The sequence below is a fragment of the Sciurus vulgaris genome, assembly GCF_902686455.1.
Source record: "Sciurus vulgaris genome assembly, chromosome: 3".
Taxonomy (NCBI): domain Eukaryota; kingdom Metazoa; phylum Chordata; class Mammalia; order Rodentia; family Sciuridae; genus Sciurus; species Sciurus vulgaris.
The window spans coordinates 167,078,661-167,092,404 of NC_136463.1; the positions used below are offsets into that span (position 1 = coordinate 167,078,661).

General features: G+C 39.1%; 1 protein-coding gene across 1 annotated transcript in view; it reads right to left on the reverse strand.

Annotated features, from left to right (window-relative positions):
- The window catches only part of ABCA12 (ATP binding cassette subfamily A member 12), a 170,972-nt gene that overhangs the window by 10,638 nt on the left and 146,590 nt on the right, over positions 1–13,744 (reverse strand). Inside the window, exons 40-47 of the mRNA XM_079132508.1 lie at positions 9,273–9,327; positions 8,525–8,702; positions 6,978–7,093; positions 5,771–5,930; positions 4,422–4,675; positions 1,902–2,106; positions 880–989; positions 445–586 (exon numbers count right to left, since the gene is read on the reverse strand). Coding sequence (XP_078988634.1) covers positions 445–586; positions 880–989; positions 1,902–2,106; positions 4,422–4,675; positions 5,771–5,930; positions 6,978–7,093; positions 8,525–8,702; positions 9,273–9,327 — 1,220 coding nt within the window. The remainder of the gene's footprint in view (positions 1–444; positions 587–879; positions 990–1,901; positions 2,107–4,421; positions 4,676–5,770; positions 5,931–6,977; positions 7,094–8,524; positions 8,703–9,272; positions 9,328–13,744) is intronic.

Consider the following 13,744-nt stretch of genomic DNA (forward strand, 5'->3'; position numbering starts at 1 on the left):
TAGGGCGTGTGCTTAGCATATGTAAGGCCCTGGGTTCAATCCCCAGCATCAAAATATAAATAAATAAGAATGGAAGCTGTTCTGTTTCCATCGGGCATTCTGCAGTTAATTCTGGGTATCAATGCTTATTTGAACACCAGAGGAAGTACAGGCATCAGCAACCCATGCCCGACTCACAGCCTAATGCAAGCATGATCCTCTGTTTGACAGTTCTTAAAAGGGTAACTGAACAAACATGGGCCGAGGAGTTTCTAAAGCTGAGTTCATAGGTGTGTATGCAGGACACACAATCAAGCTAAGACAGGTTCATTGTCATTGCTAGGAGGAAAATGTCACAGTTTTCCAGAAGTCAAGTTGGTTTTGTAGGGGGGGGGGGTGTGGTGGACTGAGAAACAGAAACAGCAATGGTCTTCAAAGGAACGAGTTTTTCACATGCGTACTCACTTCTTTAATATCTTTTTCTGGAATTCCGTGCACCCTGGCATAGAAATACAGATGTTCTTCCACAGTCACCAGGTCATCTAAGGCATCTTCCTGAGGGCAGTAGCCAACTAATGAGCTGTGAGAATCCACATGACCCAGTGATCTGAATTGAGAAGATCAAAAGCATGTGAGTTTCAAAAGACCTGTCTCTCTTGGTCCCCAAGTGTTGGGCAGGTGGCTCTATTTTAGTCACAGGAGTTGGTAATTTTGATAAAAAGGGATAAAATAATCCCTCTATCAGAGTCATATTTTAAGTCTTAAAAATATTCCTTCACTTGAATAGCTTTTTCCTGTCCAAAATTTTAATAATACAACTACTAAATTTACATAAAAATGTTCACTGAAATTGTTTTAATTATGGTGCTTTTAGTAAGCGGAAATTTGAATCGTTCATACCCAGTCTTATTTCTTATCAGAATGTTTCCACTGGAAGGAATGATGTCCCCAGTCAGCATCTTGAATATGGTGGTCTTCCCTGCTCCGTTCACCCCAAGAAGGCCAAAGCACTAGTGTGAGGGAGAAAAAGATTAAAAGCTTAGACACACTGTTATTGTTGTCTTTCCTTCTCCCCTGGTGAAATCATTTCCAAGGGGGAAAAAATCATCAGAATTATTCATGGCATTAGGTAGAAGCTTTCTCTTTTAAAAGAAATGGGTATGTATGTATTTTTTTCCCTTTCACCATCTGAACATTTGTATGTACACAGAGGACCTGCTTTACATATTGCCTTAGCGCTCCTTTCTGTGACACCAGTAAAATACCTCATCAGTAAGATATGCTCACCCAATGAAGTAATTACATTTATAGATTTCACACTATTCACACAAAATCACAACTTTACTGAATAAGCTGCTAAAGCAATAATTTTTTTTATGTTGCTTAATAAACTGAGTGTATGAAGTTTGCAGTTTTTCTTAGAAAACTAAGGGAAATAGCCATATTCTTTTTCTTTTTCAAAGTTGCCATCATATTGTGTCTGTGAAAACAGCAAGAATAAAAATGGATGCTGTTCTGGGACCCTTTTTTTTTTTTCCTGAGAACTTCTGATTTCTTCATGGTATCCTTTGGAAAGGTCTGGAAATGAAAGGTTGAAGAGAGTACCCTGCCCAAACAGGCTTTCTGCAGGAAAGTCCACCCTACCCCAGAAAGGACAAGAACTTGGGAAAGGAATCAGGACTTGCTGTGGGATGGCTATTAATGAATCCCCCTGCCAAGAGGGCAGATTCCTAGGGCAAGTAATATAGACATGTAAGTTACACACACACACACACACACACACACACACACACACACACACACACACTTTATGGAAATCTTCAGAGCTTAACTTTCATGTTTCCAAAAAAAAAAACAAATTGAATTTAAATAATTAAAGATTCTTATTTGTCACTTATGCCACTAAAAAGGATAATCTTTACCTCTCCAGCAGGTATCCCAATGCTTATGTTGTTTACAGCAATAATCTTTTTGTGGATGAGTTGGTAAGTCTTTGTGAGACGATGGAGCTGGACCAGGTCAAACTCAGCTGCTCCACTTTCCACCCTCAGTCTCTCAGCCCGCACATCTTCATCTTCATCTATTGTCTCTGCCACAGGTGAGGAACTAAATTTTCTGAAGAAGAGTCTAAGAGATGGACCCAGTGATTTTACATCAATGATTTTGAAAGGTCAGCACTCAATTTTGACATGTTTTAATGTGTTTTCACTTCACTGAAAGTATACCTTTCATTATTATGCTTCTTTTAAAATTATCATGTACTCTGTGACCCAAATAGCTAAAAAAAAAAAAAAAAAAAAAACAACAAAAAAATACTAGTATGGATTCTCTTCACCATATTTTCCATGATATTTGGGAAGTGGTTTTTGTTTTCCATGCCTTAAATGTTTACAGATCCACTGTTAACATTCAGAACCCTTAAATTCAGTAATAAGGAGATACAAATGTGTCTTAAAATTAGTCCCTAAGAGGGGGTTCAGAGTATTAGTAAAATCAATAACTACAAGCCCAAGAGCAGTCACCATGTTTTTAAGACAAACAAAAAACAAACAAAAAAAAACCCTTCTTTTTCTTTTCCTCTTCTTCATCTCCCCCTCCCTCTCTCTCTCTTTTGAAATTGTGATAACACAAAACATGAATCCATTTTTTTAACTAAGCTTTAAGTGTACAATATCGTAGTGTTAACTATAAGCCCAATGCTATAAGCAGATCTCTGTATTTTAAAATTATCAATAACATGGGGGTTATTCTGTATGCTTTTCACTATCAATGTCTCACCCAGGATCTAGACAATATTTGAGGGTTAACAGCTCTGCAAACTCACTAAGTTCCAAACCCACCTCAATATCTTGCCTAACAAATACCAAAACCAAACAAAACAAATAAAATGTGAAAACCCAATGCATTGATCCAGGTCTTCCTCCTAATGTCTCTGTTTTTTCAATGATAGCTCCAGAGACTCCAATTGTGATGTTTACTTTGAATCTTCCCAATTCCAAAATCCATGCATGCCATCAGTCTCTAAACACTGCCAATGCCTTAAACTGTCCAGCCATGAATCATCTCTATTTCTATCCCCATGGTGAGCTTTTGCTCCCCATCTAGATTTCTCCAGGAACCTCAAACTGTGCCAGTGTCTGACTCTCCCATTCTGATCTGCACCGCCTCTGCAAAATTGCACCCCCAAAGAACTATTTGATCATTGCACTCTCTGTTCAAGACATTTAATGGACTACCATTTGTTTGCTGAATAAAGTCCAAATCTTCACCAAGCATTCAAGAGACTCCATAATCTCCCAACCAGAGGGTAAGCTTTTATCACATTTTATTACATTTTAATTCTGTGTTCTAATCAAATTGCACTACCCTTTTCTTAATGTCCTAATTTTTTCTCTATTTCTGGTCTTGTCTTTCCTTTTATTATTATGTAACTAAAATTTTATTTTTCAATAGGTGATACATATTTAAGTTCAAAAGGTACTGAAGAAGATACAGTGAAAAGTTGTGTTCAGTCATACAAAGTTCTCTTCAGCAAAGGCCCCCACAATTAGGATAGCCCATGAATAGAGGTATGTGTAAATAATATAGATTTATTTGAATTCGAATGATGATATTTATACATAGTTCTGACCTTTGAGATTTTTATTCAACAAATGTTAGAAGTCATCCCAAATATTACACAGATAATTGTATCATTCTTTCTAATGGTGCATAGTGTTGTAGTTCTGAATGTATGCCCACAATTTAACTAGTCTTTAAATAAGGGACATGCTGGTGGTTTCCATTCTTTTGTTATTAAAGGTGGTTACTATGATGAATAGTTTTTGAAACATATATAATTCTGCATTTGTGCAAACATTTCTATAGGAAAACATACTAGAAACAGAAGTGTTATGTCCTTGTTATGTGTACTTCTTTTCATTTATGATGCTATCCTCACTTTATTTTGATTTTCTTTACCCAAACTCATTGCCAATAAGGCACATACTCAATCCTCTTTCTGGTTTCTTCCCATGAAAGTGTTTTCTATCCTACCACAATCGAATTTTTGTTTATGACGTATTTTCTCTCTTTGCCACTGAATCTTTCTCTTTAAGGTCAACTGTACTTATTTAAATTTGCTCCTTATTGTAGAGCAAAACTTGTAGAAATGTAAGGTGACATAACTGTTTAGTAGAATGAAACATCATGCACAACCATAGAAATGAAATGATGTACCCCATTTGTGTACAATGAATCAAAATGTAGTCTGTAAAAATAAAAAAATAAATAAATAAAAATAAAAAATGAAACAGGTGACAAATTGTGTTACGAATTTTTTTTAAGTTTTTGACCAAAACATTTCCATACTACTAATGGAAAAACTGAATATTGACCCCTCCCTGCATATTTGAAAACTGAGCTCTATCATGGATATCAAAAACTGCTTTTGTTATATTTACCTGAGCTTCTTTATTAGCCATTCATTGATTAAAAGTCGCAAGAGGAAAAACATGGTGCCCTGGGAGACCAAAGCCACAAACATCGCACCAAGTTTATCCATTTCAAAGGTTTCGCTTGGGTATTGTACTCCGTATGCTTTTAAGAAGTCCAGAACTGACTGTTGTTGGGATAGTTCAATCAAACCGTAGCCAAAACAGAATTGTGGAAAAATCAGGAAAATTCGCTTGAGGGTTTCAGAAATAAGTTCTAAAGTCTAAAACAAGAGAAATAACATTGAAGCTTAGTGTCAACCTTCCAACACATGGACAGAAATGTAAGTTAGATGTAGACAAATATTGAGAACTCTGTCTAGATCAGTCATTATTTCACATGTATGCTGAATTTGCATAAACATATTTACTATAACCAAATGGTAGAGGTTTATTATTGAAATGCAAGTAGAGAGAGAGCGAGATTTTCTTGGGGGTGCCCTAAGGTATTAGGTCCACACCCAGAGGCAAAATCAGTTCTAGAACTGCCTTAGACATTGGGAATGTCTAGGTAGCCAGGGTGTCAGGGTGTGATAGAATCAGAAGGTGCCTGATGAGGAGGACTTGGCACTACAGAATTTCAGAAGCTAAGGTGATATCTACTTAGAGAGGAACTAACAAGGCGAACTGAGATGGGAGGAGAGACAACATCTCAAAGAGGAGCAAATGGCTCGTTTTCACGTTATTCACACTTGAGGCCGACTGCTTCCACCTCGTGAATTTCCTCCTCCTGGCGTGTGCCTGACTGTTCCTCAGTTCACTTCATTTCCCTTCTATTCTTTTCTGTTCAATTGCCTGGCACCGTTAGTGCTTCTCTTCTCGCTAATCATAATTCTCAGCTCTGAATGGAAAGTGATGCTTACAATGAACTAGATTCCAATACATGATTGAAAGGGAATGAATTAGGTTTTTCCCTACGAATGTTCACATGAATCCTACAGTCACATAACTAAACCATTCTCCTTGTCACCACCATACCATAAGGCTTTGTTAATGAGCACAATGTCTAGCTGACCAATTGGTGGCATGATTTATGAACTGCCACACAATATGTCTGATTTCACCTCCATCACTCCATTCAAGACCTATCCGATGTCAATAGTTTTTAACTCCCAGTAAATACAATAATAGGCATTAACCTAGATGGAGCTTATAGAGAAACTTTTAAAGCCGTAGCTTCTCCTCTCCTAAATTTAATAGAACCAAATGACATTTTTTCTATTTATAGAAGACAGAATAAAGAAAAATCTTTCCACCTTGAACATGTTAAAGCTTCTGATACATTCGCTGAAGTTGAATAGACTAATAAGGGACCTCACCGGATCATTAGGCTTTTCCTTGGATAGGAAGTATACCACCGACAGGGAAACAATGGAATTGATGCCAAAAAACAGGTTGACGCAGACGTAAGTGATGAAGGCCATTCCTGTTTCATGAAAGAGACCAGCCAGCAAGTACATCCAAGAGAATGTGGCATACCTGTAGGTCCATCATACAAAGAATTAAAATTATGCCTTAATTATTGTTTTATAAAGCAATAACATAAACATGTAGATGGGTTTCTAAAGTAAAAGCAAACATTAGGGATGAGTTGCCAAGTCTTGTGGATAGATCTCACTTTCATTCCTCTTTTTGACACACACACACACACACACACACACACACACACACACACACAAAAAAAAAAAAAAAAAAAAACCCAAAGGATGTTTTTTTACATGACAGCAAGACGCCTCTTTTTGAAAGGGATTCTTCAACAGTCAGTCCTACATTATTACAACTACAAATTAATCCCCCCTGGGGGTGGTGTTATCCTTTCCAGGCAAGATTTTCGTTGCTTAGAATTATGAGTTCAATCTGTAAATCATATAATTTAAAGTTGAGGGAAAATAATGGCATCGTTGAAGGTTAGCTAAGCAGAGAGGACCTGGTGAGAAGCTGGGCAGCCTATTTTGAGCAAGCTTAAGCAACACTGGAAAAAATTAAATAACACTGAACACACAGAGATCCTACATCAACCACAATAGATAACTAAGGGACACTACCCACACTTTCAAGGCAGGAAGACTACTATGCTAAGCACTGATTATGTCGACCTGTATTAGCCTGATATAAAAACAACATTATGTGTGTCCTGTTAGACATCTATACAAAGATAAAGTATATGTAAATTTGTATACCTTATAAATGCTATATGTATTCATATAATTTATCAAAACATATGTGTGTGCATTTTCCCGGTCATTCTAAAGCCTGTGTTTTTGCGTAAATTAGATTACCCATGTAAATTGGTAAGCGTAACACTTGGCACCCAGTAAGTGCTCTTTAATAATAGTAACACTAATTTTCAGACGTATTACACTTTGTAGACTATGGACTAGCAATTGTAATGTATCGTTAGTTGTCACTCACGTCAAATGAAACCCCAAGACAATTGCAAATGAGCTAATGAGGTTTAGGTCCTATTTGTGTCTGGGAGCATTTGATTCTGTTAGTTCCTCTTTCATTGCTTAATCAGCAACTTACCCGAACAGCAGAAGGAGGAGAGAAACAGCGCCTAAGTTGCTTTCACTGTAGAAGGCAGGTAACTTGAAAATTGCAATGACACCAATTGAAAATGCTACAGGGACCAAGTAGAAGACCTATGGAAGTATGTAAAACAATATTTAATATAAGGCAAGTATTTAAAAAAATCAATAAGCCATCCAGTTTAAGGCTGCAATAAGTTGACCTAGAAAAATTTGAAGGAGTGAATTTTTATTTATGTTCCTGTTGCTTGTAACGTTCAGCTTATTTTACATTGATTTTACTTGAGAATTTGTCTCCTCCAATATGAGGTCAAGCCAGTTTCCATCTTTAAAGATATACAAGAAGTCCCTGGTGTTCCTGCCTCCAGGCTTTAACACTTGGGATCATTCAGTGACAGAGGTTCGGAGAGGAAGATAAGACAGCCAGGTATCTTGGTATTAGAGGCAGCCCTTAAAGTATTGATTTCAGTTTGAATGCTGCAGCTCTCAGATGGCTGATTTCTAAGGCTTGGTTATCTGTGTGAGTCACTCTGTGCAAAACAGCAGGGCAGCAGGACCCACACATTCTGGGAATCACAGGTGTATGAACAAAGAACCAGCATTCTGTTGGCAAGCAGAAATGTCAAAAGTGGAAGAGGTGGTGGTAATTTACTTTGGGGTATCGTGGGGTGGAGCGGGAATGGAAATCTCCTAAATTGGAATGAGCACCAGATATCAGACCACCGAATCTCAGTAGTAAGTAGATGTTCACAGAAGATTGTCCTTGAAGCTTTCTTAACGTGAAAGTTTCTATGACGTCCAGAGCAGTCATTACCATTCTCTCAGATTTGGCTTCTACAATGAACACATTTCAGACCTCACTGGATACATTAACAAAATGGATATGCAGTTAATTACTCTCCAACTCTTCAAGCCAATGATCTTGACAACAACTCAGGCAATTTCACCATAATCACAGGCAAATGCATCCTCATCCTGGGCTTTTGGCCAACACTGGCACGTTTCGAGTCAAGAATAACCATATGAACTTTGGGAACATTTTATGCAAATGAGAGAGATATCAATAAAATACATTTCTTCTTTTCCCTGCTAATCTTCTCTAATGTGTCATTCAGTAGGGACTGCTACTCTGAAGTTTTCACGATTAGTTGATTAAATTTTTATAATCTTGACTATTTGGCACAATTAGGTAAGACTATTTTACTGCTAAGTTTCTATTTCTCCACAGTAGTGGTTCTAAGACTTCAGTGTACTTAAAGTCAACTGGGGGATCTTGTTTAAAATGTCTACTTCCACACTCCACTCCCAAGATTTAATCCATCTGGGGCCCAGGAGCCTGCATATTGACAAGGGCCCTTGAAATCTGAAATGTCCCAGAGATGAGGTCGAGCAGTTTTCTCTGTCCTTCAACCACTGGACTAAATAAATTTTTCCTGATTTACTGTCTGTGTGATAATAATTCCAACAACTACAGTAAATAACTGTTCAATATTAAATGATGCCAAATGAATACTATCTTTCTGGCAAATGACATAAGTTACTCACCATATCATAAATGAAGTTTGTTACCCAGTAGCACGTCACACCAATGCCTGAAATGTGCTGCAACTGCTTGGCTTTGGTCTGATGTTCCCTTACAACATAGGTGACAAAGCTGGCGGTGGTGACAGAATAACCCATCAGGATGGACAGTGCCACTAAAATATCGATTAAACTGCTGATTCTGTGGTGAGCAATGGGAAGAGGAGAGCGCACATAAGTTTTGGAACTCTTTTCCTTTCAGGAAGATTCATGACTAAAAGCATCAACAAAACAGTACAAGAGTTGGCTGTGACACAAATAAGGCTTCCTGCAGACAGCCAGATAATATCTCTGACATGACTCTGCTGTGACCCTGGAATAAATGTAGTTCTAACGCATGTGAACTGACTAAGGATATGTGATAGAAAAACCTCGGTCTCCAAGGGTTACGGCATGTATGCAAGGGATGTATGGATCTGGGGCATAGAAACGGGACTTGCCTGCTAAGCAGGGAAGGCGAAATGATGAAGCACTTATGCACCTGACTCATAAAAGCAGCAGACTGAGTGCATCTGCAGTCAACAAGCTCTACTTGGCAACCCTGCCCTACACCCTTTCAGAAACTTCCTTTTATCCCAGCCAGTGACTTATATTAGCCGCCCTTCTAGATTGACTTTCATTCAGATGCAACTGTGATTTCCAATTGGAGCACTTTACACAGAGGCTCAGTCATGCCAAGGAGAAAGCAGTCATGGCAGGGATATCTGCTTACGTGGCTTGCTCCTGGTCTTGCACGCCTGGATAAGGATGGCTGTACATGATGATGCCTGAAAGAGGAGATGGTTCATATATTAGTAGGTATTCAGTTCATCAGAAATACCAATTTTTAGATGAATACTATATAATCCTTTTCTCCTTATACTCATCTAAAGAGTTTTGGGGAATTGGCTTTTAAAGGAGATTCATTTTCCCCCAATCCCATCAGTGCCATAATCAGTGGCACTTTCATAAAAAGAAAAGCTTTTCACAGTGTGTATGGAACCTTCTGGAAGGGGACAAGCACTTACATTTCTCACAGAGCATGTTTACTTCTATTACATTAAAAAAATGTGTTCTACTTTCTTCTCTCTGTTCATATGTATGTTTGTATTCAGCAGCGCTTCATAAACTGAAATGCATTTAAATAAGCAATTCAAAGGAGGGACCAATGACATGAGAGTCCCCTAGAGAACAGACACAACTCTGGAACCCTCTTTCTCACTTTACTACTTCTAAGATGCCTCCTTCTGGAGGTCTACCAGAGTAGGGTTCAGGAGCTCCAGTCATGCATTTCCATTGTGACATAAGGCCCAGAGGGACGCAGAGGTATTAGCTGGCTCCAGAAAGGTAGCCATTTAATTCAAATACAGCCCCAAATTGTTAAAATCCCTAGAGTTTGTTATATTGAATTAGAAGCAAGTCCTTTTCCCCCTTTCTTTAAAGGAACTTGGTCAGCCAGAGTGAAAAAAGGGATGGGCATCAGTTTTCCAAAGACCACAGTGTGAAGGCAGCATCTGTGCTGCGTAAGAACAGCGGGGAATGGAGTGAGCATTATCTCCTAAATACGTGTTCCTATCGAGTTGTAAACTGAGCAAGAACTTTCTCGCTTACTGCTCATCTACCATATGCTCATGGCATTAGGATATTAGGGGTAGCGCACAAATATTGTGGGGGATTCTAAAGGCACATTCTCTTCTTTAACTAGAATTTACAATTTTTATTAAAAAGAATGTGATATATTTTGAAGTTGAGTCCTGTAATGGGTGTATGTTAAAGAAAAAATACATATGTAGTTAAAGTAAAACAAAGAAACTAACAACAAAAACCAATTTGACCTATAATCTTAATCACAACATTTTACTGAGGTTCAATTTCCATTAGAGGCCCTACTTAAATCCTGCTAAATTATAATATAGGCAAGGAAAACGTGCCTTTTATTTCTGCTCTATATTTCAGAATTAAGAAACACTCTACTTCATCAGAGGAGTCTTTGCAAGTCCATTTTCCTCTACTATGCAAAATCCAGTTGTGTTCATACATATCTTCAGCAAGATCAAGTAAATGCATCAGAATTAGAATCTTATATCATAATTGTCTCTGTAGTCCTACAAAAGATTGGCTGATGGACACTCATTAAATCAAACTGAATCTGAAAATTTCAATTAATACTTTCCCTACAAACAATATATATGAAGAAGGCATTTATGGTACTGGCATAAAAACAGACACATAGACCAATAGTATAGAATAGAAGACACAGAAACAAACCCATACATCTACATTCATCTTATCCTTGACAAAGGTGCCAATAACACACACTAGAGAAAAGAAAGCCTCTTTCATAAATTGTGCTGGGGCAATTGGATATACAAACATAGAAGAATGAAACTTGACCTTTATCTCTCAACCTGCACAAAATCTACTCAAAATGGATCAAAGATCTAGGAATTAGATTAGAAATTATGTGAATCATAGAAGAAAATGTAGGGTCAACATTCCAGCACATAGACACAGGCAACAACTTTCTCAGTAGAACCCCTAAAACTTAGGAAATAATGCCAAGAGTTAGTAAATGGCACTGCTTCAAATTAAGAAACTTATGCACAGAAAAGTAAACAATTAAGAATGTGGAGTGAGAACCTTTCTGCACAGAACCAGCTCCAAGTCCCTGAGCCAGCATGCGGTGAGCTCTGGCCCACCCACAGGTTGCTTCAGAGACCAGGACAGGGCAGCCAGGGACTTCCCCAAGCAGACCGGCTCCATCCGGTGGGAAACGCCTTTCTAGGCTAGCTTCTCGGAGCAGGCCGCCCAGTGAGAGCCTTTCTACACAGAGCCAGCCACAAGTCCCCAAGGCAATGGAGACCTCCGACCTGCAAGCAGCCTCTGGGACCAGGGCAGGGCAGCCAGAGATCTCTCCAGGCAGACCTGCACCTGCCGGCCGCAGGCTTTTTCATGGGGCGATCCAAGATGGGGGACTAGAGGGTGACTGCATCTCCAGTCGCTCCAGAACCCAGGATTCAAGAAGGGGAGGCATTGAGAGAGATGGACTAAAATAGAAACACGGGGTGAGTCTCCCCCACCTGCTGAAGCTCGGCCCAGGCAGCAGGCCTGGATTCGGGTGACTTATTAGAGGAGGACAGGGCAGCTAGAGTCTCCCCCAGACAGCTCTGAGCACTCTGGCAGTGGGCTCCTTCCACAGGGTCAGATTCTCCAACTTCTCGGAGCAGGCCCCCCAGTGAGAGCCTTTCTGCACAGAACCAGCTCCAAGTCCCTGAGCCAGTATGCAGCGAGCTCCGGCCCACCAAAAGGTTGCTTCAGAGACCAGGACAGGGCAGCCAGGGACTTCCCCAAGCAGTCCGGCTCCCTCCGGCAGGAAGCACCTTTCTAGGCTAGCTTCTTGGAGCAGACCGCCCAGTGAGAGCCTTTCTACCAGAGCCAGTCACAAGTCCCCAAGCCAGTGGAGACCTCCAACCCGCAAGCAGCCTCTGGGACCAGGGCAGGGCAGCCAGAGACCTCTTCAGGTCTCTCTCCCTGGAACCAGTAGCGGGCTAGGGACAGCTTTCTTCGGAAGCACTGCATTACCAAGTTACCCCAAGACTTCATGCTACTGAAGGCTGGGAGGTGATACACTGGAAATCTACAGGGACACTATAAGCCAATACAGGAAATCTGCAATATCGCAGAGTCCCACTGACATCTGACCAATATGAGAAAACAAGGGAAGAAAGTGCCCCAAACAAACCTAGATACTATATCAATAAAACCCAATGACAGCACAGCAGAAGAAATGTCAGAAAGGGAGTTCAGAATGTACATAATTAAAACAATCAGGGAAGCAAACGAGGAGATGAAAGAGCAAATGCAGGCATGGAAGGAGGAGATGAAAGAGCAAATGCAGGCATTAAATGATTGCACCAATCAACAGTTAAAAGAGCAAATACGGGAAGCAAGAGATCATTTCAATAAAGAGTTAGAGATGAAAAAAAAAACAAACAGAAATCCTTGAAATGAAGGAAACAATAAACCAAGTTAAAAACTCCATAGAAAGCATAACCAATAGGATAGAACACCTGGAAGAAAGAACCTCAGATATTGAAGACAAAATATTTAATCTTGAAAACAAAGTTGACCAAACAGAAAAGATGGTAAGAAATCATGAACAGAATCTACAAGAATTATGGGATATCATGAAAAGGCCAAATTTAAGAATTATTGGGATGGAGGAAGGCTTAGAGAAATAAACCAAAGGAACGAACAATCTATTCAATGAAATAATATCAGAAAATTTCCCAAATCTGAAGAATGAAATGGAAAATCAAGTACAAGAGGCTTATAGGACTCCAAATATACAAAATTACAACAGACCCACACCAAGGCACATTATTATGAAAATACCTAACATACAAAATAAAGACAGAATTTTAAAGGCCACGGGAGAAAAGAATCAAATTACAGTCGGGGGAAACCAATAAGAATATCAGCAGATTTTTCAATCCAGACCCTAAAAGCTAGAAGGGCCTGGAACATTTTTCAAGCCCTGAAAGAAAATGGATGCCAACCAAGAATCTTATACCCAGCAAAACTTACTTTAAGATTTGACAATGAAATAAGATCCTTCCATGATAAACAAAAGCTAAAGGAATTTACAAAAAGAAAGCTGGTATTACAGAACATTGTCGGCAAAATATTCCATGAGGAAGAGATGAAAAACAACGATGCAAATCAGCAATGGGAGGAACTAGCCTAAAGGAATAGCCAAATAAAGGAGAAACCAAATCATGTCAAAAAACAAAAATGAGTCAAATGACTGGGAATACAAATCAAATCACAATAATAACCCTGAATGTTAATGGCCTGAACTCATCAATCAAAAGACATAGACTGGCAGATTGGATTAAAAAGAAAAATCCAACAATATGCTGCCTGCAAGAGACTCATCTCATAGAAAGAAATACCCACAGACTAAAGGTGAAAGGATGGGAAAAAGTATACCATGCACACGGACACAGCAAAAAAGCTGGAGTATCCATCCTCATTTCAGATAATGTGGACTTCAAGCCAAAACTAGTCAGAAGGGATAAAGAAGGACATTACATACTGCTTAAGGAAAGCATAAATCAGCAAGACATAACAATCATAAATATCTATGCCCCAAACAGTGGCTCATCCATGTATGTCAAACAAATCCTTCTCAATTTCAGAAAT